The sequence below is a fragment of the Convolutriloba macropyga genome, chromosome 4 (assembly GCF_964194025.1).
Source record: "Convolutriloba macropyga chromosome 4, txConMacr16.3, whole genome shotgun sequence".
Taxonomy (NCBI): Eukaryota; Metazoa; Xenacoelomorpha; order Acoela; family Convolutidae; genus Convolutriloba; species Convolutriloba macropyga.
Genome location: NC_134471.1, coordinates 24,138,610 through 24,164,871, shown reverse-complemented (window position 1 = coordinate 24,164,871; position 26,262 = coordinate 24,138,610). Strand labels below are relative to the sequence as shown.

Below are 26,262 nucleotides of genomic sequence, written 5' to 3'. Positions count from 1 at the left end.
CCCAAGTATTTATCAAAAAAATAATGTATGAACGAAAAGATAGCCTCCAAAGCAAATAACTCAGTGGAGAAAAAAAAAGATGCACTAGATTGATGAGATATGCCAATATAAAGCGATTGAAGACGAACAGCAAAATCGAACAACAACAAACATTAATTACATCAAAAGCTTTATGTCTGTTTTAAAAAACAAAACTTAATAACAACATCAACATACCGTCAGATAAAACTGAAACCAAACAAAATAACTTAAAAATCACCAGAAAACATATGGGACCAGTCCATAAAAACGTTGATAACAATTAGAGAAAAAGAACAAAACCAGTAAAAAGTAAATTCGCTTATTCTTTTAAACAATTAATTTCAAAAAATTGAAAACCATTAGAAATCAAGTAAAATATCTCAAATGTTTACGATTACCAATGCTTCTATAGAAGGGCATTAAGACCTGTCCTTATTCCTTTTTCAATGCGTCTAAAGACCAACAAAAAGACCACAAACAAAAATTCAATTAAACTTGCCAGAAAAAGCTGTCGAAGCCGTAAAGCCGTATGTTGGTCCTCAAAATACGTTCGATTGCGCCTTATTCAGACGCCGATAAAGTAGGATGTGGCCTTTCATTAAGGAGACTATTTAACAAGTAGACAAAAAAGAAAGGACAAAAGTAAAACTTCTGATTTTTTTCGAAACAAAATTACTTCCAAAGTCATGAAAGCCATTAATTACAAAATGAAATAATTAAAAAAGTGCGCTTATTCGTCCAAAAGAAGCCCCTGGGACCTGCATTTATCCAGAATATGTCTTGCGTCTACAAACAATTATGACAAAACTGAAATTAAATTACTTTTCTTTGTGAAAAACCGGTGTCGAAGCCAGTACGGTCATAACGATTTTGTGACACCAATTCCTTTTGACACCTTCCTTTACCACCAATACGGCCATATTTGACCTGAAATTAAAGAGACTAGGTAACAAAAACAAAAAAAAGAACAAAATTGCGAACTTGAGTTTTTTTTATTTTGGAAAACAATTGATTTCAAAGTCATGAAAGCCATTAGCTATCTACTAATATCAGAATATCGGCTATCTATTCTTCCTTGAAAAGTCAATGAAACCTGTCATTATACAGGAAATTTCATACGACTAAAAAGAAAGAAAAAACAACAGTTAAAGACAAGATTAAAAAACTCAATTAAACTCTTCAAGAGTGTCGAAGCCGTTAAAACTATAAATTATATCTTTCAGAATTTTAATATGTTCAATTTTGCTTTATTTTGAAGGCCAATAATGAGATATGAGAACCGTCAATAATGTGACAATTTGACAAAACTAGAAAACGTGAAAAACTGGTAAATATATAAAAATAAAAAAATCTAAAATCCAGTAGTATCAAAGCCCGAAAACAATAACTTAAGGTTTAAAAAAGCAGTAATGATTTTAAATCAGTAAAAAGGAGAAGCATTCTTTCTTTGCTGACATTAAGCTACAAAATCACCAAATTAAGAAAAAAAAATTGAAAAGTTCATTAAGCCATTATCCAATCAAATATTTTTAAAAGTCAAAACAACCATAAGCTTTCAAGTAAAAAACTGAACGCATTAGCTTGGAGCTGCTGAGGAAGCTAATTGTACCTATCAATCCTGAGCTTTGATTTGATATGTTCTGTTCTTTAATTAATACAAAAAAAATCATTTTTTTTAAAAGACGGACTGATTCAAATCCGAACTCTTTTTGGATTGTAACAGTCCAAGATTGATTCAAAACTAGCCCTGCTAATGATTATCGTCCATTAGGAACACTTAAATTTATTATTGTTATAAATATAGATAATTTGTTAGTTAAAACATCAAAAAATAAATTCTGCGTTTTTGATAGTCAACAAGTTAGCAAAAAACGGCAAAGTTCTAATTACAGAGCACTCTCAACAGAAGTTGAAGTAGGAATAGCCCCCCTTTGAGTCTAAGAAGATGGTATTAGTGTTGTTTGGGGGTGTACTTCCGGCAAATTTAATCAAAGTGGACTAAAGAAGCTTATTACGTGCTGTTTTTGATTAAAACAATTTGATGAAAACACTGTTTTGATGATTCAGTTAATAATTTCGATCTGACAGATATTTGTGTCACAAAATTTGTCGACATCCAATCACATTTTAAAAAGGGCAGTTTTAATTCTTCACTTGTCACTAATATGTATATTATTGCATTAAGAACCCATTTCGAACAATTTGTAACGAGAAACAACAAACCGTAATAAACATAACCGACTGGCGTCGGGCGAATGGTTCTCAAACTACTGACAAGCGGTGGGATTCGGTAGTATCCAGCTGGGGATCAAGTAATGCGCGCGGAGTGGGGGGTCACGTGGTGGGGTTAGGGCTGTGGGAGAGCTGGACTAGAGGGGGTCCAAACCACCGCATTGGAGGAGGGTGCCCGGGCCGTTTGGGGAGGGGGTGATAGAGGAGGCCAAACTTTTAAGACTAAGAACCGCCCTTCACGCCTTGAAATATGCTCCTCAAAACAGTATTAGTGAATCGCATACTTAGAGGCCAGTAAGGCGAAAGGCTCTAAGAGAGCTGCTCGGCTATTTAATGCCCTCTGCCTCTTTATCCCTTTTTTGAGGACGAAAAGTCAAATGGGTCAGACGAAAAATCGGTTAAGCGAAAAATCACTTACAAAGACCACAAGACTAATATAACTGCTACAAACGTTTGACAGCAATTAAACAGAAACAAAAAAGTTTATATGGAAAGTTTTACTAACCTATTCCTATCTGCAAACTTTTTGAATTTCAAAGACTTGGCCAAAAAGAACTCCAGCAAATGGTTTTACACAAAATTTTCATCAATAAGCAGAACGCGAATTAAAAAAACACACATAAAAAAAACTCAAATGGTCAAGTCGCATCCTTTTGAGTAGTATCTAAAGCTTTGTGAGCTCTTAAAATGGCAATATTTTCAGCAACCATGTTACTACTACAAAATTCGTTTCTCAGAACAATAAATTTTTACTTTATGTGGTTGTCAGACAAGACATGTCTCTTGGACAGCGTAAGCTTTGTTTCCAAATTGAGTAAAGTTTCTTTGGATTATATTAAGTTGTGAAAAACAGTTGTCTAAACAAAAACTTCGCCCTTGACAGAACATAATTAGGAAGGCTTACATGCTAGAGTCACCAAAAGGCTTAATGCTCAATAATGATTCAAAGAACGAATGTTTCTCGTGTCGGAAAAGCTCAGACTATTTTCCCAGCTAATAAAAATTCTCAATAAAATAGGGATTACAGAAATAAAGCGAACAATTTTTCCCCTTTGCAGACAAAAATTTCAATCGAAATAAAGGTTGACATTGAATTTAAACCTGAGGTAGGCTAGCTGCTTTCTCTGTGTCCAACAGAAATGCATAAGGCTCATAAAACTGCCTGGCAAGTTGTGGATCAGCCAATATCATCAAAACTGTCCGGTCCAAATTGTGTTCATTCAACGCAGCGCGTAACCATGCCCTTCCACGTGCAAAATCCGAGGTCACATTCTTGAGATCCATAAATCTAGATAACTCATCTTTGTTCAGAAAATTTTTAACAAAACTCCAAAAAACAACATCTTCACCCAGTTCAGGTTTCATGTGGTTCAGATTGAAACCACTCAATTCAGTCAGTTGTCGAAAAGCACCATCAATTACAGCTTTTGTGAGTTTCTGTTTCAAACCATGTTGAAATATTCGTTCGAACCTCAAGAGCAGAATAGATACTGCCGTGTCTGTATCGGTTGCAAGTTGAGACTTGCCTCCAAACGTGTCCTGACATTGCTTGACTGCGTCAACTACATTGCTGTAGATCTTTTCACGTTCCTGTTCGTGGCAGTCGTAACTGTTCGAAGGTGAGGTAGAAAGTGGGCTTCTGCTGATGTCATTAGAATCGACAGTTGTCGCCATTAGTAATGTTAATTATGAATATAAGTGAAACTCCTACATTATTACAACTGAAATTAATATGCAAAGGTTTCGTTAGTTCAAGATAAGTTCGGTTCCTCTGGAAAAGTGTACTTTCCAATCGAAACAGCGAGTAAGGCGACGATAGATTCTTGCAATTATTTAATAGATAGCAGCCCTGTAAGGATAGTATTATAACTATTGATAATTTTGATGATTATTGACAAATTATTACTTACTGAACTGACCTATTTGCATTATCGTTCTCCTTTTTAAGATACTTCCTCAATTCAGACTACCAATCGGTCCAAAAAAACCACTGCGCAAAACATTATCGTTCAGAATTTTTATTTACTCGATGCGAATATCCAACAATAATTACAAATATCAACATATTTACAAATTATTGCCAAGAAATATCTAAGTTAACTTTACTACAATCTAATTAACCGACTTGAAATAAATTTTCATCTCCCTTGTGACGTAAGACTGTGACTACTTTTATTTACAACATGTCCTCTCACTTCCGACATGAGCAATGCCTCGTCCAATAAGGATGTATGATAATTGTCCACTTTGTAATCGTAGTACACTATGTACTCTTCAGAATTGTGCTGTTGGTCAGCTCCTTCTAAGCCCAAGTCACGGAGGGAAAGGTTGTATTGCAGTGGGGGAGGTGTGGCAGCATCTTTGTCTTTTGAGAAAAAAATTGTTTCTGAGGAATCCGTCTAAGCAAGAAAGAAAACGTTCATTCATCCGAATCAAATGATAAACGAAGTAATATAAACCATAAAAAACAATTACGGCGGCCCGGAAAGGAAAAAGAGCTACAATATATTTATATACATTATATACCCATTCCTGTGCAACAAAACGCGATATCGTTCGCAAACCAAGCCGAGTTCAAAATTGAGTTACACCAATTATCTCTATATGGTATTGCTTTTTATTCCAAAACATTCTATTTATTTTTCCGTTGTGAAATAGATCTCATTTATTTTCCTGGAAATAAAACAAGTCACTGCCACAAATGCTTAGTAATTTGTTTTCACAAGCTAATGAAAACAAATATTTTGTGCACCGTATGGGGTTATAAAAAGCCAAAAAGCCTTTATTTAATTTGCCTTCCCATCTTAGTGTGGGCATGTTGTCATCAAAACTCTTCTTCGCATGAAATACCCAAAATTGCGATGCGAGTAGAGGTTAGAAATGCACTGAAGGCAAATTCAATTACCATCAGGTAAACCTTTCCAAATTATATAAAGGCAGTTATTTATTGTTCAATCCAGTACGTTCAAATCGAATTCATTTTCAAAGACTTTCATCAAAAATAAGTTGAATGACCTATGGAGGATATTTTGGGATATAACCCAAAAATAAGGCTATCTGCAGTTTCTTTCGAATGGCTGAAATCTAACTCTAGGCTACCTGTAAGACATGAATTCATTTAATTTTGAATTTCTTAGTCTTTCTAGTCCCATAACCGAACCGAAGGGCGGGTAGAGTTCAGACGTTAGATGAATATAACTTGCTTACCCTTCCAATGGTTTTCATTGACCACTTGCGCAATTTAAACGGACTCAAAGAAACTACTTTTTGAGAACTTTCGATTTTGTAGGAGAAAAATGCCATAAAGCACCAAATTTTGGGAGGGAACGTGAATGTACATCACGAGGAACAAACTTTTCAACCGAATTTTTCTCACATTATCTTGTACCTGAAACAATCGAAAAAATATGGACGCATGAAAACAAGCGTGAAGCGAAGTCTCATTGTCCTTTCAAACAAAACTAGCATACTGCGAGTTAATAACCGACATAAAGATCATTCTCATGTCACGCAAGTACTGTGGGTCAAAAAAAGCAACTATGCTTTTGTGGCTGTTGGCATCATAAAATGAGAGCCCTTAAATAACAGCATTTGCAGTAAAAGTAGCAGCTAATTGTACATTTCTTACAGGCATTGTATCTCTGTCCTCTTCTGAGTAAAACTCAATTCTGTAGTTTGGCAGTCTAGCTCTCCGTCTCACTTCTGTGGCCACTACGTCTAGAGTGACGTCATCTGTTGTGTTGACAGTCACGTGACTGGCACACTTCGGAGTGTCCCGAAAGAGGAGGAATCGAAGGTGAAGAGTAACATACCTTAAAATAGTTTTTCGATAACTTCTTAAAGACAAAAGAAGCGCTGCAGTAACCGTATTTCTTACCACTGAAATAAGGGCTTCAGGTTCCAAGGCCAATTCAAACTTTTAAACTTTACGTAACAATTTTAAATACAGCTATGATTACTAAATTTCGACTTCCATCAATTTTCAGGGAACGATTTGAAGTACAAAATTGGAGAAAAATCACACCTCTAGAAACTCTTATAGGCCCGATAAGAGTTTCGACTGAGGACACAAAAACCTCTAACATTAGCCAACTTGTCATAAGCACGAATTTCAACAAAGAGCATTTAAACTATCAAGGCCTTTTTTGATTTAAAACAAATTTTAAAATTCCCCAATTACCTCGGATACAGAGTGTGCTGATAGAAAGTCTTGTCTGACAAGGTCTTGAACGATGTTAAGTCCTGTACTTCTTGAGATGGCAGAACAGCAACAATAGGTTGTGCAAAATCCTCATAGTCAATGTAACCAGATGGGAGGTCGCAAGTGTCTGCGTCATCGCCGGTGTCAACCAACCGACATACTATCTCCAGTTCCAGAGTGTTGCATGGTATGTCGAGATCAATCAATACTAAATATACCAGTTCCAAAATACAGGCGACAAATCAACTATTCGTTACGACTCCCACTTTAGAGGTGGGAGGAACTATATACTATAATGGGTTTTTTTGTTCAGTCAATTTTGGCCGATCGATATATTCATCGTCAAGATTTGTGAGTGGTATCATTAAAAAACACTGCATCCTAGAATATGGAATTTAAAAGATTTTTCGAATTTCGTTTCTTACAGGGATATATCGAGGTTTAAAGTTTTGTGAATATTTGAGAGTTTTTATTCACAAACTTTAATTATATTTCCGTAACTTTTGCTAAAATTTGCCTCAAATTTGCTAATACAATCTAAATTAAGTTACTATTTTTAACGGCAGAGTGTTATTTTACCGTTAAGTATTACCGTAAGAGATAGAGGAGCGTTGCTGAATTGTTTGATTGGAGATTTTTTTGGCAAAAGAGTTTTAAACATTTTCAAAATTCAGACATGTTTCAACAAAAATTGCACTAAATATGTTTTTTTGTCCACTTTGTTTGAGTTTGCCGAAATTGGAGACCTAGAAACCGCTAACACAATCTCCGTAAACTCCAAAAGAGACCTAGTTGAAATCTGGTGCCCTATAAAAGGACTTCTGGAATTAAATTTCACGGTTTTTTCAAATTTAACTTGACAATTAAACAAAATGTATGTCTTTTTACTTTTAAAATAATTTCACTGAACAATTGGTCTAATTCGCAACAAATTGAAAAACTTAGGCGATTTGTTGAACGTGCGCCAAAATCAGGGATATGTTTAATATCATCATGGATTCTTATGGGAAAACTAACTTAATTTTTATGTTGGTGCTGACTTTTTCCAAAAATAATTTGCTTATTGTTTTTTTGAAGTTGATTACTGACAAAATTTTTCAATTCATGGCTCCATTAATGACAGCTTCTTTTATGTCAAAGTGAGGCCAAATATAGATATAGAATGTTTTCAGAGAACTTAATGGTTTTTATGGCTTTGATTAAGAGTTTTAGTGAACTTCAACTGAATTCTTGTGTTTTGATTTCAATTGTTTTTCTTTTGCAGTCTGATTACTAATTCGAACCAATCAAAGATCCAAATGGCTTCTAAACGAGGTGTAGGTGATAAAACTCTGCAATGCATTTGAATGCTTTCCGACGTCTCAATGACATCCTTGTTTTCAGAAAACTTCAGTAATTTTTTGAACTTGTCATTTTTTAAATCTTATTTCTGCCCACTTTTAGCTTGTTCTTAGTAAATACAGGTCAAATTTCGTGCACCGTATGGGGTTATAAAAAGCTTTTATTTAATTTGTCTTCCCATCTTAGTGTGGGCATGTTGTCATCAAAACTCTTCGCATGAAATACCCAAAAATTGCGATGCGAGTAGAGGTTAGAAATGCACTGAAGGCAAATTCAATTACCATCAGCTAAACCTTTCCAAATTATATAAAGGCAATTATTTATTGATCAATCAAGTACGTTCAAATCGAATTCATTTTCAATAACTTTCATCAAAAATAAGTTGAATGACCTATGGAGGATATTTTGGGATATAACCCAAAAATAAGGTTATCTGCAGTTTCTTTCGAATGGCTGAAATCTAACTCTAGGCTACCTGTAAGACATGAATTTATTTAATTTTGAATTTCTTAGTCTTTCTAGTCCCATAACCGAACCGAAGGGCGGGTAGAGTTCAGACGTTAGATGAATATAACTTGCTTACCCTTCCAATGGTTTTCATTGACCACTTGCGCAATTTAAACGGATTCAAAGAAACTACTTTTTGAGAACTTTCGATTTTGTAGGAGAAAAATGCAATAAAGCACCAAATTTTGGGAGGGAACGTGAACGTACATCACGAGGAACAAACTTTTCAACCGAATTTTTCTCACATTATCTTGTACCTGAAACAATTGAAAAAAATATGGACGCATGAAAACAAGCATGAAGCGAAGTCTCATTGTCCTTTCAAACAAAACTAGAATAATGCGAGTTAATAACCGATACAAAGACCATTCTCATCTCACGCAAGTACTGTGGGTCAAAAAAAGCAACTATGCTTTTGTGGCTGTTGGCATCATAAAAATGAGAGCCCTTAAATAACAGCATTTGCAGAAAAAGTAGCAGCTAATTGTACATTTCTTACAGGCATTGTATCTCTGTCCTCTTCTGAGTAAAACTCAATTATGTAGTTCGGCAGTCTAGCTCTCAGTTTTATTTCTGTGGCCACTACGTCTAGAGTGACGTCATCTGTTGTGTTGACAGTCACGTGACTGGCACACTTCGGCGTGTCCCGAAAGAGGAGGAATCGAAGGTGAAGAGTAACATACCTTAAAAGTTTTTCAATAACTTCTTAAAGACAAAAGAAGCGCTGCAGTAACCGTATTTCTTACCACTGAAATAAGGGCTTCAGGTTCCAAGGCCAATTCAAACTTTTAAACTTTACGTAACAATTTTCAATACAGCTATGATTACTAAATTTCGACTTCCATCAATTTTCAGGGAACGATTTGAAGTACAAAATTGGAGAAAAATCACACCTCTAGAAACTTATATAGGCCCGATTAGAGTTTCGACTGAGGACACAAAAACCTCTAACATTAGCCAACTTGTCATAAACACGAATTTCAACAAAATTCCCCAATTACCTCGGATACAGAGTGTGCTGATAGAAGGTCTTGTCTGACAAGGTCTTGAACGATGTTAAGTCCTGTACTTCTTGAGATGGCAGAACAGCAACAATAGGTTGTGCAAAATCCTCATAGTCAATGTAACCAGATGGGAGGTCGCAAGTGTCTGCGTCATCGCCGGTGTCAACCAACCGACATACTATCTCCAGTTCCAGAGTGTTGCATGGTATGTCGAGATCAATCAATACTAAATATACCAGTTCCAAAATACAGGCGACAAGTCAACTATTCGTTACGACTCCCACTTTAGAGGTGGGAGGAACTATATACTATAATGGGTTTTTTTGTTCAGTCAATTTTGGCCGATCGATATATTCATCGTCAAGATTTGTGAGTGGTATCATTAAAAAACACTGCATCCTAGAATATGGAATTTAAAAGATTTTTCGAATTTCGTTTCTTAAAGGGATATATCGAGGTTTAAAGTTTTGTGAATATTTGAGAGTTTTTATTCACAAACTTTATTTATATTTCCGTAACTTTTGCTAAAATTTGCCTCAAATTCGCTAATACAATTTAAATTAACTTAAAATTTTTAACGGCAGAGTGTTATTTTACCGTTAAGTATTACCGTAAGAGATAGAAGAGCGTTGCTGAATTGTTTGATTGGAGATTTTTTTGGCAAAAAAGTTTTAAACATTTTCAAAATTCAGACATGTTCCAACAAAAATTGCACTAAATATGTTTTTTGTCCACTTTGTTTGAGTTTGCCGAAATTGGAGACCTAGAAACCGCTAACACAATCTCCGTAAACTCCAAAAGAGACCTAGTTGAAATCTGGTGCCCTATAAAAGGACTTCTTCTGGAATTAAATTTTGCGGTTTTTTTTCAAATTTAACTCGATAATTAAACAAAATGTATGTCTTTTTACTTTTAAAATAATTTGACTGAACAATTGGTCTAAATCGCAACAAATTGAAAAACTTAGGCGATTTGTTGAACGTTCGCCAAAATCAGGGATATGTTTAATATCATCATGGATTCTTATGGGAAAACTAACTTAATTTTTATGTTGGTGCTGACTTTTTCCAAAAATAATTTGCTTATTGTTTTGAAGTTGATTACTGACAAAATTTTTCAATTCAAGGCTCCATTAATGACAGCTTCTTTTATGTCAAAGTGAGGCCAAATATAGATATAGAATGTTTTCAGAGAACTTAATGGTTTTTATGGCTTTGATTAAGAGTTTTAGTGAACTTCAACTGAATTCTTGTGTTTTGATTTCAATTGTTTTTCTTTTGCAGTCTGATTACTAATTCGAACCAATCAAAGATCCAAATGGCTTCTAAACGAGGTGTAGGTGATAAAACTCTGCAATGCATTTGAATGCTTTCCGACGTCTCAATGACATCCTTATTTCTGCCCACTTTTAGTTTATTCTTAGTAAATACAGGTCAAATTTTTCACATAACATTAACTAAACTTTATGACTAAATTTTTAAAAAAATATATCTGCTTCTTGGTTTTCGTACTACGAGTTTTCATACAAAAATTTGTGATTTTTGTGAATAATTGACTATTTTAGCTGCTCTTTTTGTTAATTGTCACATTACTTAAGAAAGTAACTTAAAAAAGCTTTGCAAAGTTTGCAATTGGAAATAATTATTGTTTTCATAATTCTTGGTTTTAAGGGCTGCGACAACGTTCTCTTGAAGAAACTGGTAATTTTTTAAAATTTTTTGTCCCGTATTATTTGTTAGCTTTTGTTGTATACAAAATACTGGGTCTCAAAGGCCAACTATAGGTATAGATATGTATAAGAACTTAATAACTGATATCAGTATATAGCTAATGCTTATACTGGCCTTCAAATTATTTTTCAAAAAAAGTAAAAGTATTCTTCAACTTCTCCCTTTTTGTTCTGATTTTCATCTTTTTTTTGCATTTTACAATTTTGTATCACTTTCACAATTTAGCGTCAATGTTGAGAGATCTAAATTATTTATTCGTTACACCAAATAATAATTATTCTGTCGATTAAACGTTTTGAATAACGTCTTTAGGGATTAGACAATTTGTTTCCAAAGAACTTTGTGAATTTTATATTTTTTTTTGAAATTTTGTGGTTCTTTATTGTCAATTTGAGATAGTCAATTTACAAAAAGACTTTATGATGTTCAAAGGAGGCGTACGTAAAGATTAATTTTTCCCGCGGTTTAAAGGCCTCAACAATGTGGTTTTGTAAAGTTGTTTGAGAAATTTTTGTTCTGCTTGTATTTAACGTTACTTTCTAATCTTATGATTCAGTCTCACTAAAAACAGGTGAAATTAGCTTTCAAAAAAGTAGCAAAATCAACTGTCTACTCTAAGTCGAAAGCTTATGTTGGCCATGAACTTTGAAAAAATTAGTTTTTATAAAAGACAACGGATTTCTGAGCTTTCGCAATCTTATTTCTGTTGAATTGTAGCTTAGTATCTCTTTAGACAAGTCACATCCCTTATCCATTGAATTAAAAACTGCTCTTTACAACAAATTTTGTTTTCCTCAAATGGTCTTTGTACTGGTACAACGGGTTTTAATAAAATATTACTGATTTTGTCTACTCCCCCATTTTTATAGGTTTGTCTTCTTTCCACGGTATCACAATAATGGGAGGTCCTCTGACCAATTAAAAAACAACGCAATCAAAAATTGTAAATGTCCGTAGTGAACAACTTAATGTTTAGTTGTCTGTGACACCGTTTTTGTGCAAATTTTGAATTTTTTCTTTTTGCCTGTATTTATCGTATGTTCTTTTTGTAGTCGTATGACATATCCTGGATAATGAAAGATCTCACTTACTCTCTATGTAGGAATAAATAAATCTCTCGATGATTCCAGTTGATGCATGATGTTTTTAATCAGTTTGACATTAATTCTTTTCAAAAAGCAACGTTTTATTAAAGGTTGCCCTTTTGCTCATTACTTGTCGACTTGTCATCAAGTCGCATTGGGTAAAAGTCCTATATTTTCTCTAATGCAATACAGGTTAATCTTCGTTAGTATAAGATTTCTCTGACGCCATTATGATTTGGTTATTAACGGTTTTTAAAAAAAATGGACATTGAGTTTTGGCCATCTTTTCTGTTGACCGTCATATTAGTGACAGGTCTCACTGGCCCTCTAAGGTAGACCGTTTTATTCATTTAGTAGTCTGGTGAACGATATGTTAATTTTTTTAATCTTCCTCATTTCGCTGTGCGAAATGAGGAACTTTATGTGCGAACCGCACATTACCGAGCCTCCTGGTTTATAACTGGGGTCAAACTCAATCCAAATCCAGTGTGACGACCTAAGGAGCGTTGGCGTCATGAATTGCTTAATTGTCACTCAAATCGAGTAATGAATATTTAGAACAAAATTCATTCAGCACACTTCCGATTTTCAATAAGCTTAGCTGCCAAAAATTGAAAGATCGTGAATTTGATCAAGCAAAACGAAACTTTTGGGGTGACTTTTGGTGCGCTGAAAAAGACTTAGATGAACATTTTGGAGAAACGAACGACTAGAGCGATATAAAGGTTAAAACTTATCACTAACTTAATTTGACAGTGTCGTATTCTAATGATCCTGATGAGTCCTTGTCCGCTTTGCGACACTGTTCCATCACCTCTGAGAAATGACGTTCTCTCCAGTGATTTATTCTTTCCACAAATGAGAGGAACTCCGCCCTGTTCGACTTGAAGCTTGTAATCTTTTTCTCCATTTTAAGCTGTAAAAACCAGTTCTACCATTATCTATCACAAGGAACACTACCAATCAACGAAAGTTACCATTCTTGATAGAATGTATTAATTGCGGTTTGGAGACCGCACATTGTTGCATTTCAGACGTTTTTAAGTTATAATAATGGATCTTCAATGACAACATAACTCTACAATGATCGTTGCTCTCTACTCGCAGCCCAATACAATGTTTTTCATAATCTCAACGACAACGGAAGACGCAGGCAGTAAGCATCATGCAAAAGAATATTTTCACTCAAGCACAGCATCGGGTCTAAATCATTCATCGCTGGTCAGAGTACGTGTTTCATGATCAAAGAAAAGCTGAAATGAAATGATTGCAAACTGAAGACACCAAAATAGCACCAATATGAACAAAGAATTCGGAACCATTTCTGCTTCACCCGAAATATAATTATCGCGGTTTGAAAAATCTATATAAAAATTACACTCACTTTCTGTATTGATTACCGTTACAGTATTTACTGCATGCCGTGATCCAAACTATGGCAATTTTGAAATGAATAAAAGTGATACTCAAGACTTATTTGCATTATTGTTCTCATTTTCAAGGTGAAATGGGAAAGATCCGAATATGGCAATACATACCTTTTTTATGCGCTGTTTGAAGGCTAAAAAACGCTGTTTGCGTAAGTACATACTTTCTGCATGTAACAATTTCTTCTTAAAATCTTCCGAGTCTCTTTCGAGTAACTCAATGTGTGCTTGGTTCATACTCAGAACTGTTTCTGCTTCGCTCAGTTGAGGCGTGAGTGATAATTGCTGCGGTCGGCTGCTAATTTTTAAAAACCAATAGCACATATCGACAAATACTCAAATATTAAGTTCCTAACATTGCAAGACTCTTCTACTCTTGTGGCTGGCAAAAAGACCATATTAATTATTCAAGCCTAATAATTCAAAAGAGCAAATATTCTGGAACAAATTGATGTAGCTCGATTTAATGGGGGGATAGCATCAAAAAAGGGTTTCGTACAACGAAGACTCCCATTTTTGTCCATTCAATTTCCATTTTAATCTTAGCAGTTAACTGCCACTATTTGGTTTTGTTATTTGAAATTGTTAATGAGATTAATTTAAGATCAATCGCCAAATACGACAAGTGGCCAAGATGACGAATTCAAACCTTGAATTACCTACTATACATTAGAAACCAAGAGTTCTCTTAAATTGCCTCTAAATGTTTAAACAAAAACCGACTAAAGTCGGAAGAACTGCTCTCGAACGACAGGCGATGCAGGGGCTGAAGGATAGATCAATTTTTCTTTATGGCTGCAAAAACTGTTCACCGCGCCGGGATTCGAACCATGGACCTCCCAACCCCTCACCAGAAGCACTGCCCACTCCGCTATCAGGCCATTCTTGCTGCTATGCTGCAATCAATTTTATTTTAGCAACAAGCTTTTCTTCGGAGTGAGAGCAATAGAGATCACTCAAAAATGAAGAACGAAAGCGTGAAAAAATTACCTGAGAAGTCAAAGAATGTTCTAGAAGAAAAGCGCAAATAAGGTCAAGCGAAAAAAGACCAACTCGTTTACAATAATTGCTATGCACTTCGTTGAAGAGCAATTAATAAAGCAGAGTAGAATTTAAAGCATTAAAACGACGTTAACTTCAATTTGTAAAAAAATTCTGCAGCTCATAACTCATTATAAAATCGCAGTATTTGACGAGGATGTTTTATCGATTAGGCGCGAAACTTTTGTTTTTCACTTTTCTATGGCAATAGTTATGGCCTTGGATACCTTTGAAAAGTTTCAAACTTTCCGAATGAAATTGCTTTTACAATATTGTTCAGAACTCAGTATGTACCATGTCAGAAAAACTTATGGTCTTGCAAATGATGTCTTAAGAATCAGTAAATGACAGAATATTAAAAACATATATAAATTTTAGGTCATCTTAACAAAAATGCTAATCATAATTGGCGTATCAATAACCTCAATGAGTTCACAAATTGAATGTTTAATTTGACACAAAAACATAGCGGGCAGATTGCCAGAATAGCTGCGAAAGAATAGACCTGCGTGTCATATAAGAGATAGAAACAGATACAGATCTAATTGAAAAAAAAAAATCGACGCCGCTCAAAAAAACTAGGTAAAAAACATTCAGCGATAATAAAGCTTGTTAAAATTCATTGCGCAGAAGCCCCTTATTAGGGACCTTTACTGCACAAGTGAGTTCCTTTGACCTTAAACAAATTCAAACTAAACTTAACTTTTAAAGTGCAAAAGTCATTGTATTGAGTGAGGTAAGTCACGTATGATAAAACTAATCACGAAAATAACCTAAAAACTTTTGCTAAAGCGAGTGAGAAATGACTTCACGCGCGCAAATGCCGTTAGTGAGAGGAAGAAGTAATTCAGAAAATTTGACTTTTTCAATTTTGCTGTGTGAACAAATGTAAAACGAAAAAAGAGCGTCAGACGACGTAACAAAAAAACATAACAGGACAAGTCCTGACACACAAAGAATTTTCATTGACTAAACAGAAAACTAGACCAAGAACGGGATATGAATGGATTGGGAAAACCATTTCGAAAAAATCCTATCCAAAAATCGAAAACACTGTAAAAATCAAAGTAAAATTGCCGCATGTGAACAAAAAACCACTAGCGAGAAAGCGAATTTTTGTTCAAACACCGTTCAATCACTCTACTTTAAATTTAGAGCGAAAAATTTTCACGCCACAAAACCAATCGCTTCTTCGCTCCACTTCCTGTTTCGGCGTGACCAAAATCACTACTCCAATTTGACTTCAAAAATCATGAAAATGTGTGAACAGATCTTAAAGAAAAGACAGCGCCCCAATACAATTCAAATTCTTTGAATTGTAAAAAACCAAGAGCACCGCAATATAGCTTCGCTCAGCTTACAGCTATATTAAAAACTTAATATTTACCCCCAAAAAATTCGGAAGGTAGTTTTATAACTAAAATTTTTTTATACTAATTCGCTAAATTTGGCTTTATTTTTAATATCTCATTGAAGAAGAGGAATATTGAAGGAAGATGAGTATAATTGATATTTAAAGGCTTCACAAAACGTAAAGAGCCTATAAACTAGTATTGAAATCAAAACAACGCTACTCGAAAAGGTAAACAATAAAGCTTCTCGCTCAGACAAAAATTCTTCTCGCTCTCCTCAGAACATAATTTGATCAAAAAGCACTCTTTTCTTTGTTTTTGACTAGCTCAGCAGATTAACCCAAACTCTTGCTCTCACGTGCGGGACTAACATTTACGACATGTTTCACTGTTACACGAACGATCAGATTACGATCATACCCAACCCAGCAGAGTGCCGCCTAAGAGCTGCAGTTAATTTCCATGACTCTGATTGCGATCGAAACAGGCAAAAAGCAAATTGATTCGTTCTACCAAAATCATCACCGTGTTATTTTTGGTAATAAGACTTACTGTTATTTCTTATGGAGAGGATAAACGACACACCTGGTTAAAAAACGCTAATAATTGGACTTCCAAACCAAAACTGGGCTCTAAAATTCCCCCGTTTCTGATTTCGATTTTTCTCTTGACATCGACTCCGTTTAATTCAAATGGCTTTGCTGATCAACAGATGCTTAAAGCAGAGTAAGCGAAGAAGGAAACTGGCCGAGAGAAGTCGAAAACAATGCATGCAAAATTTTGATTAAGTGGCAAATTAGGTAAACAGACACGTAGTTTAAAAAACATCAACTGACAAATATCGGAAAACTTCCTCTCGATAAACAGGCGTTGCGTGCATTTGATCTCAGGCTTCTCTAAACTAGATAATTTTCATGGGTGCAAATTCCGACAAAGGAATGATTCGATCCCCCAACCTTCGGCGTAGTTGACTCAAGCATTATCCAATCTCTACCAGGGCCTTACACTACCTTAACTTAGAGTCGCTTTTATTTTAGCAACAGACTTAATTTCTGAATAAGAGCAATTTAGGTCAGCGCATAAGTCAAACGTGAATAAATAAATCAAAAAATTGAAATCGAAAGAACGGTCAAGCAAAAATTGTGCATTAAAAAAGACACTTTTACATTGTGCATCAACAACAAAAGGAGCGAAATCAAAAACAAAATAGCCCACAGAGAAGATGACGTGGCTTTAAAAAAAAGGCCAATAAGACTCGAGTCATATGAAAACATGAAATTAATTTCGTCGCACTCACCATTTCGGCACTTCTCATTTAAAAATGCTTCCAACTTTATTCAAGAACAGTGAAATAAATGCTCTATATTGTATTTCACCCCCTTAAATATATTTTGTTAAAATCTTTGATTTTTAAAAATGCAAACGTTGACGGGAGTTCGCCACTACTTCTTCGTCCAGTTGAAATGTCGATCGAGGTATCCAAATACGCCGACGCAACATTGCCTTTGTTGATCGTTGCATCTAAGAACGAAAAATCAATATTATTATCCCGGTTCGCAAGATCTGCACTGACGTCATCATTTGGAGGCTTATCATCGTCTTCATCTTGTATAATAATAGGAGTGAAGTCAAGATCTTTCGTAAAATCATCCATATCAGTTTGAGTTTGTCTTGTTAGTCGATTAGTTGAGAACATTTTGGAGAAAATTTAGCTCTGTTGAACGCCGGAATATATCAATTGCGAAAGAAGTGACGAAAAGTAATCTAATTAACAGGTGTTTTTTGATTTTATGAAAAGACCAGCTGCCGTGAAAGGTTTCAGTTCAAATTGATGCTAATCTTGTATAATACAGAATAGGAAAAAGTAAATAGTAAAACCCAATCAAGCAAATCGGACAATAATTTGCGGTAATAAAGGTAAAAACTGTGTTTAAAATGACAAAATACAATGAATCGACTATTGTTCAACCACCTTTTTGAAACTGCCTCCAAAATTGCAAACGGACTGAATAGATAGGAAACTAAAAAATCGGTTCAGTCATCAGGTTAAAAATGGCGCTATTTTCACCGAAGTTCGAAACAAGACGGAAGGCAAACTTTTGCAGTGAAACTAATGACGGTAACCGCATCAACATAGCCACAGAACTAACATACAAAATTGTACCGATACTGAAGGGGTAATTAAAACCCCAAACTTTGAAACTATCATTGAGTTTTTTTGCTTTTACAGCGACAAACTTCTCATATCACAATAAGTACAATAACTAGTAAACACTATACAAGGTAGGATAATGGTTTTTTACGAAAAGCTTTTCAAATAAAGCAGACTTCAGAAAAGCAGAGCTGTTTTGCTACCAGTTGTTCCGAAAGCGAGAAAAAACTGCTGAAACTGGCAAAAAGCATATACAGAAGACAAACATTCGCCCTCAAATCAAATTTCTGAAAATCTCAACTAAAAAAGCAGCCCTCAAAGTACAATGATTTAGTCTCTACTAAGAGGTTCAAAAAAACTTCAGTCCTCGAATCTTGTCAAAATTTATCCTTGCATTTTTTAGTGGGATCAGCAAGGATTAACGATAATGAGCAGGTCAAGAGAGAGGCGAGCGGTAAACAGTTGATCTAACAGGGCAATCTTTAGAGCTAGAAAACTCGGAAATTGAACTTATAGTAACAACCTGTCGTCGTTCGGCCAAAGTCAATTTGGGTTTCTTCTTCTTTCCTTTCTTCCCTTTACCTTTCGCCCCTTTTCCTCCTTTCTTGGCCTTCTTTCCTTTCTTTTTGCCTCCCCCTCCTGGTTCCAGCTCAGCTTCTCCTTTACCAGTTTCCTCGATTACAACGCCCGTTTCGCCAGATCTAATTCCATCAATTTGGGCTCCCGGTGGCTCTGCTAACGTTGCTTTGCTAACTTCCGCATCTTTAACACTCAAAACAGAAGCACACATTTTTGATACCTGAAACAATGTCAATTTGTTTATCAATATATCTTAAAATATGTAATAAAAATTTTGCTCGCTCATGGAAAATTTTTCAACACCAATTTTGCGTTCTCTCGAAAAAGGGGCTTGAACAAAAACCACTCTCTTTTCGCTCCACTTACCAGTTTTCAACACTTAAACCACAAGTTTTTTCAAGCCATTCATTTCCTGCTTCAAAATTTGTTCCAATAAAATTACCACCTCTCCAATACTCGACTTCACGTCAGTGCATCAATCCGATTCAAATTCTGTGGGTGGAAAAAACTAAGAGAATCGTCCCAGCTATCACTCTGCGTCTATTAAAAAAGAGCACACGACTTCATTGTTTAATTCTGATTTCAGGAGCACACGAACACATAGCATTTAGATTGACGGCTAGAGAAGCATTTCTAGAAGACGATACGTTTGCTAGAGAAGCATTTCTAGAAGATCTCAATACGTTTTGACTAGAAAAGAGTATCAAAGTACACAATTACAAATATTAAGATCAAATCAGTTTTGCCACAAAATATGAAAATCATTTAAATACATTCGCTCTATAATAAACCAGTTCATTAATACTCTCTCTGATATCATCAAGCGCTCTGTGAGTCAATTTTTTCTTAGGAGCTCGAGAAAACACGCTAGGGTACCACCGCCTGCACAACTCTTTAATCGAACTGACATCAATGATTCGGTAATGCAAAACTTGCGCTAATTTTGGCATTTGAGCGCGCAAGAAGGCAACGTCCGTACCGACTGAATTTCCAGCAACTGGACATTTGTTTGGAGGACAATAAAGAGACACAAAGTCAACAACCCGTTGCTCGGCCTCTTCGAGGGTAACAGTGCTTTCTAGTGACTTTTGAGTAAGACCCGAGAGACCGTGTTGCGTGACACACCATTCGTTCATGTTGTCTAAAATCTCTTTTGGTTGATGCAGAACTATTGTTTCCATTTCGTCCAGTATCTCGAGCTCTGCAATACAAATTACAACTTGAAAAGCACTATGAATTTTTGAGCAGGCTATGTGCAAAACAAAACATTTGAAAGCGTGACAGCTAATATACAAAACCCCCAAAAAAAACTCCCAAAAGACTCGTGCATTTTCTCAAAATTAGGACGTCAAATCAACCCTAAGATATGGAGTCGAATTGGCTGCCTGGTCACACAATGAATTGGCTATCGGCACATGGCTAGGCCATCGATTTTTTCGAGAATGATTTTTTGAAATTTATTCAACAACTTTGGGTTTACTGAGCAGTCACGTTTGGAACAACAGTGTCTTAATCTGCATTACTGCTCCTGGGATCAATTATAGATAGTGATTTTAAAAAACTGAGGAGACCGATTAAATATAGATCACTAATAATTTTCGGTAATGTTTTATTCCTTTTCAAAACCGAAATAGAAATATTGATCTATATTTTATAGTACATTTATTGCCGGAATAACTTGCAATAAAAAGACAAAATTTTTATTGCCAAAGATTAATTTCTTAGGCGTAACTCAATAAACATGACCTCAATATCCTACTTTCAAGATTATTTCCTTGATTTTTCCCTGCAATTTTCTGATCAGAGGATAATACTTCCTTCTAAATAAAACTAAGAGAAGTCTGACAAAATATGTTTTTGAACGTTATGAGGAGAACGGTTGGTTTGATGCAAACTTAGAGCAGAATTCTGATTCGAAAGCTGCTTCGTTTTTTGGATGCAAAAAGACAAACCAAAAGTAAAATAGAAGAAATAGCCTCTTCAGTCGCGTTCTTTTAGTTTTCGTTCTTGTTATGAGTTCAGTCAATGAATTAAATCTAATCTCCGAAACTTTTGCAAGGCTAGGTTCGGTCTAATCGTCATTTTGTACAATACAAAACGGAACCGGATCGCAATCAGTCAGTCTTTTCCAAAAAAGGTTTTATTTTTTTTTTCATGTTAATTACAGAACAGAACAATTCAAATCAATGCTTACTAATGTCCGGTCCAAACAATTATCAAAACAATTCTCTGTTATTCAATTATTCCTAGGAATCGCTGACCAGCATAGAGAGCTAAATTACCTCGATTTTAAAATTTTGGCATCAGTTGTTATTTTAAACAATAACTCACCATCGGTAGTGACGATACACGCTATTTCCATAATGTAGTCTTTGTTTGGATCCAAACCAGTCATCTCCATGTCCACCCACAAAATGTTCTCATGGTGGCACTTACTTCTCTTCTGCTGTTTCGGCATTCTCGACTTCTTTTCAGTCACTGAGCTCGTTTCTGTGCTAAATCTCCTCCGATACCTTAATTTGTCAAAACTTTCGGTGTAAGAGCGGCAATAGTTACAATTTCTTGAGCGCAGAAAACCCGAAGCTGTTGGGATGGATAGGATATAGCTCTCAAAGCGATCTGCTATGAAACTAAGAGATTGGTTTCTGAGCAACGTGTTCAAAGTTGGCGAAAAACGTTCTATCTGTGATATTAGAGCATTTCTGAGCATAGTCAAAAGTAATGAAGACTAAGCATTGGCCATCTAAAAAAGAGGATACATGAATATTGGACAAATGATTTTCAGTTGACAGCTGATCTCGGCTAAAAACAGATGTAATGAAAGAAACGACGGCTTCCTCAATAAACGCCAAGGAGAAAAACGCCAAGAATTTGACTCAACTAGATATTAGAAGTACGAAGAATCAGGTTTAAAAAGAGCAATTACAAAATTCTACTTCACAGGATTCTTAATTGCAACGACCAAGGGAGCATTAAATAGTTCACAAATCGATAAATCGTTTCGCTAAGCTCAATTTGTCTTTTAAAATGATCATAAGCACTGTAAATTATTCAACAATTTTTTTATCATTGAATTAGGCATTTTTCAAACGAAAAGTTAAAAGGGCCGGCCGACAAATCGGTCCAGCGGAAAGTCGCATAAAAAACACAGTACTAATATAATTGCTACAATCTTCGACTGATAGCAATTAAAAAATTATAAATTAGAAAAAGAAGTCAGTACTCTCCAGACCAAAAATACAGTGTTAAAATTGAAGCATAAACGCACCAGCGAGCTCAAAAATTTTTATTGACAAAAATTGAAACAAAAACAATCCGAAAACTAAAAATTCCGAAAATCTTAAATTCTGCATCCTTATGCCTTCAAAACCAACTTAAAAAATTTACAGAACAAGAAACATGCAGGCTAGCAGAAATCAGAGAGCACACAACAAACAAACAGCAGTGAGAACTCGAAAAAAGTGAAAATGCAAAAACTAAAGAAAACTAACTCAAGTTCCTGAGGGTTTTGTCCTCCGCAGCTTACTGCAATCGAAAATAGCTTATGTATAAGCTTTGAAACAACTTCGTTGGCCCCTACAGATAACAAAACTGCAAAATGACAAAACTGCAAAATAAAAAAATGCAAATTTTATCCAAAAAAACGCAGAAGATCTTGATTTTAATATCTTAAAAACAACTTCGTCAAAGTTACAAACTAATCAGTACCTCATAAAAAAGCCCTAAAAGTTTCAGTACAAGGGTTTGTAAAAATTGAAAAGTTGAAAAGCTTTTACAAGTCATGATAAATTAGAAAACTTCAGTTTGAATTACCAAAAAGGATAGCCATCAGAAAAAAAAAACAAAACTTGCTAGAGGAAGTCAAATTATTCTACGTGAAAAAAAAATCGCAATCAAATGAGGGAATTTATGTTCATCCATTTCTTTTCTATTTAAAAAATTCAGCAACAAAATTTCACGACAAAAAGAATGAGTGAGGTAATTCGTAAACCGAACGTGAAAGTTGTGACCCGTGTAAAAAGAAACGTGAGAAAAAGGTAACACGAAATTTAAAACAGGAGAGTGCCTGAATAATAGCTTTAGAGAGGCTGCAGGCAGCTATGAACAACAATAACAAAGACACAAATCATGAATTATAATCCAAAGAACTCAATAAAATAAAAATACCCGGTATATTGCCAGAAAATAGCCATTGACTCTCAGAACACCCATTGAGATTGAAGGAACAGAAAAACAATGAAAAAAAATTGATTGTTTTATAGAAACAATTTTAAAGTTCGAACTGTTTCTAATGGAGTTTGACACACTCTTTGTTTTTTAATGAGAGCATACAGGGGCTACAATCAACGTCAAAAAGCATGTAAGAAGCTAGCTGGACTTATCATAAAAAAAGAGTGCACATCAAAAATTAGGCTTCATGGGTTTATACCGTTTCATTTTAGAATTTCTTTTTAGATACTAAACTGTTCATTTTTGATTGCGTAGTTGAGCAACTGCTGTTTAGAAGCAACTTTAGCAGAATGAGCGAAAAATTATACTAGCCTAGAGAAGTCAAAAAGATTTCATGCTAAATGTTGAAAACTCTGTGAACTAAGGTAAAGCAAAACACATTTTAATTCGACGAAGCAAAAAAAAGGATCGCCATATTAGCCGGCTGAAAAGATGAGGGCGGCTATAACAAACAAAGTTCAAGTAGCGTGCTTCTAAAGACCGAGTACATAATACAAAAACTCAGTGGGAATCATTGGCAGAAAATTCAAAATTGAGGAAAAAATTAAAGAAAATGGAAGAAATTAGAAAATTCAAACAAATTCGACAACAAACATAAGCAATAATTTGACCAAAATTACGCCTCATTAAAAGTTAATGAGAAAAGTCATTTTTTGAGTCAGCGAAAAGACTACAAGAAAAACAACAAAAATCCAAGACTAAAAAATCAACTTCAGTTTTTTAAAAAGCGTCAAAATCAAAAAATCGACTCCTGTGATTCATGCAATTCTTTACACGAATTTTTTTTATTAGCAATCAATGAAACCTGTCATAAATGAGACCAGATATTCAGATAACAAAATTACAACTAACTTTCGCAAAAACCAAAGAACTGGCAACTACTGTTTGATCATAAGTACAACAGTCACTGAAAGGATTAGCTAAGCATTGAAAGAATTTTTGCGTTTGAATAAATCCTAGTTAGCAACCAAAGAGATCTGTCATTATCGAGAATAGGCGATTAAACAGCAACAGGAACAAAAAAGATATAAGAAACTCGCAAATTCACCAATGTTTTTGAAGTTTATAATTCATTGAAGGCAAGAACTTTCACCACTAAAGATTACTTGATTCATTTTTTTCACACTTAGCAGCCGATGAGACCTGACATTAATGAATTTGAGAGATAAGTAAACAAAGTAACAAAGAAATCTCGCAAAGTAAAAATTGTGAATAAATCTTGAAAACAAATAGTGTCAAAGTTAGAGCAATCAATAGGAAAGAACTAAATCGATACTGTACAATACTATATTGCAAACCTATGAGGCAAAATTCAAACACTCAAAATTTTAGGACTACAAACAGTGCCAAAATCATGAAAAGCTATAACTGTTCATTGACAAATTCAGGCAATTGCAAACAGCCATAGATCACATGTGTATCATTTTTATAGCAATTAAGAGAAGAAATACAGAAAACAGAAGTAAAAATGACGCACGTGAAAAATTTTTGAAAAGTGCAAATTTGTTTGAAAATTAATTTCTCACTCAACTTTAAAGCGAATTTAAAAATCAGACCTACTCCATTTGTCAATCCCCTTACTACTTCAGCGTGACTAAAATCACCACTCTAAATTGACTTCTCAAGGACTTGAAAAAGCCGAAAAAAAAGAATGAAATCTTGAAGACAGCAACGCCAATGCAATCCAAATATTTCGGATTGTGATAAAAAAAAGGAGCACTATAATAGCCGACTGGGGAGATGAGGGCAGTGCGACTATTAAATAAACATAACAAACTAGTGTTGAAAAAAGTTCAAAAGCTCTCGAGATAATGATGGAGGCGCTATTCTATTATAGATTTTCAGCCGGGTGCGGGGTAGTAGCACTACAATAGGTTTACTAAGGGACTTCAAATGATGTAATTAGAGGTTATATAGGCTACTATTATAGGTTTGGCGCACTTTTCAAAAGCCTTATAAAGGGGAGGGGGGTAAGCTGCAATTGGTTGCTTAATTCTGAATAAGAGATAGCAATTATTATCACGAAAAATCATGGAGACAAGCGTGCTAACTTTCACTCCTAAGACAAAATTGCTAATACTATAGTAACAAAGACACGAATAAAATAGCTGCTTCAAACATTGTCCAAAAGCAATTAATTACATGACTATCAAAGCTTTCACTGATACAGCCTCATTCTGTCAACAGAGCGAAAATTTAGAACACAAATAAACAAGAAAAATTGATCGCATATATAGAACTTCTACTCATTGTAAAAATAGAAACCAGTGGCGGTCGGGATCACCTATAAGATAAAGGTTCAAACTACCCGTGGTTCAAAAACGTACACCACGTTTGAATAAAACCAATAAAAGACAGACAGGAAAAAGAACATTAAGTGAGAAATTCGGCAAAAATGAAACTTAACAGAAAAGAACAAAACAGAACTATTAATTACAAACTGAAACCAATCAATAGATTAAGGGACAGCTCATTAACAAGCTAAAGGAACCGGTGTTAAAATAAGTGACAGCACAGTTAAATAGGACAATTACGAGGCAAATCATTTAGAAGGGTGAATAGGATAGAGAAACTTTTATGATGCAAAAACTTCTGACTGTGGAGGGTTCAAACGCGCCACCCCTCGGATGAGAGTTCAGGATAGTAACAACTAAGCTACATGCACTATGTACTGTCATGACTCACAATCGTATTTAATCTGGCAACAGACTCAATTTATAAATGCAGGCAATTCAACCCACGATAAACATCCAAAAGTCAATCGTGATAAAGTCACCCGAGAATTAAAATCGAACTAAAATAAAATTTAAACAATTGCAACTATGCGCCGTTAAAAGGAACGTTTCACTATTTGATGCCATTTTTTTTAAAAAAAACGAACAGTGACGAGAGAAGTCAAATTGCAGCTCGTGAAAAGAATTCTCTCACAGAAACCAAAAACTTGATGAAGCCTAAATGCTCGCTTCAATTTAAACCTCGTTTGAAGAAAAATTGATGCCATAAAACCACTCCCTCTTCGTTTCTTTACAACAGCAGGTTGACTAAAATCACAGAAATTACATCAAGGATATCATAATGACATCTGATGTCAATCTCATTGACATCAAAAAGATGACAGTGTCCCACCAGCACAATCCAAAAACTTTGGATCATAAAAAAAGCAAAGAGTGCCGCAATATAGCTACGCTAATAGCAGCATGAAGCTCCAAAAATTATCAGTAACGGTATTAACCATCTATGTATATGTCCAACTTTCAGCCTTCTACTCACTCGGCAAAATTTTAATTCAATTTTCAAAATTAAGAATTCAGTTTTACCTAAAATTAACTTGGTTATTATATCTTGCTAATTGAAAACAAC

The 26,262-nt window shown here is 34.9% G+C and overlaps 3 protein-coding genes across 6 annotated transcripts in view; all 3 read right to left on the bottom strand.

Moving 5' to 3' along the window:
• LOC142337531 (sorting nexin-29-like) overlaps positions 1-4,006 on the bottom strand; it is a 43,953-nt gene extending 39,947 nt beyond the window's left edge. The window contains exon 1 of one of the 2 annotated variants that reach the window (XR_012758951.1): positions 3,355-4,006. Coding sequence is in view for 1 of the 2 variants with exons in the window: in XM_075386825.1 (XP_075242940.1) it covers positions 3,355-3,927 (573 nt within the window). In the remaining variant the exon portion in view is untranslated. The remainder of the gene's footprint in view (positions 1-3,354) is intronic. The other variant, XM_075386825.1, reaches the window with a different exon arrangement.
• A 238-nt stretch (positions 4,007-4,244) lies between these two features.
• LOC142337529 (uncharacterized) lies at positions 4,245-19,176 on the bottom strand. 3 transcript variants are annotated; one of them, XM_075386823.1, is made up of 5 exons: positions 18,617-19,153; positions 12,866-13,037; positions 9,304-9,532; positions 5,882-6,065; positions 4,245-4,652 (listed from the first exon to the last, which is right to left on the bottom strand). In XM_075386823.1, the coding sequence occupies exons 1-5, from the start codon at positions 18,881-18,883 to the stop codon at positions 4,392-4,394; spliced, it is 1,113 nt and encodes a 370-aa protein (XP_075242938.1). In that variant the 5' UTR covers positions 18,884-19,153; the 3' UTR covers positions 4,245-4,391. The 3 variants fall into 3 exon arrangements, with proteins under 3 accessions (XP_075242938.1, XP_075242935.1, XP_075242936.1); XM_075386820.1 differs by lacking the exons at positions 4,245-4,652; positions 5,882-6,065; positions 18,617-19,153 and adding exons at positions 8,723-8,985; positions 13,660-13,846; positions 17,366-18,610; XM_075386821.1 differs by lacking the exons at positions 4,245-4,652; positions 5,882-6,065 and adding an exon at positions 8,723-8,985 and having other exon boundaries at positions 18,617-19,176.
• A 54-nt stretch (positions 19,177-19,230) lies between these two features.
• LOC142337530 (oligoribonuclease-like) lies at positions 19,231-21,447 on the bottom strand. The gene is made up of 2 exons (XM_075386824.1): positions 21,004-21,447; positions 19,231-19,873 (listed from the first exon to the last, which is right to left on the bottom strand). Exons 1-2 carry the CDS (start codon positions 21,380-21,382, stop codon positions 19,434-19,436), a joined length of 819 nt encoding a protein of 272 aa, XP_075242939.1. The 5' UTR covers positions 21,383-21,447; the 3' UTR covers positions 19,231-19,433.
• Positions 21,448-26,262: the final 4,815 nt, after the last annotated feature.

What these genes read in the sequence shown, in the direction of transcription:
- LOC142337529 (XM_075386823.1), bottom strand. Translation starts at nt 18,883, where the DNA reads ATGTGTGCTTCTGTTTTGAGTGTTAAAGATGCGGAAGTTAGCAAAGCA. An exon ending in CAGCACACTCTGTATCCGAG is followed by an intron (nt 6,066 to 9,303) that starts GTAATTGGGGAA and finishes AACTATTTTAAG; the next exon opens with GTATGTTACTCTTCACCTTC. An exon ending in AGGACAGAGATACAATGCCT is followed by an intron (nt 4,653 to 5,881) that starts GTAAGAAATGTA and finishes TTTCTTGCTTAG; the next exon opens with ACGGATTCCTCAGAAACAAT.
- LOC142337530 (XM_075386824.1), bottom strand. Translation starts at nt 21,382, where the DNA reads ATGCTCAGAAATGCTCTAATATCACAGATAGAACGTTTTTCGCCAACT. An exon ending in GTGTATCGTCACTACCGATG is followed by an intron (nt 19,874 to 21,003) that starts GTGAGTTATTGT and finishes TTTGTATTGCAG; the next exon opens with AGCTCGAGATACTGGACGAA.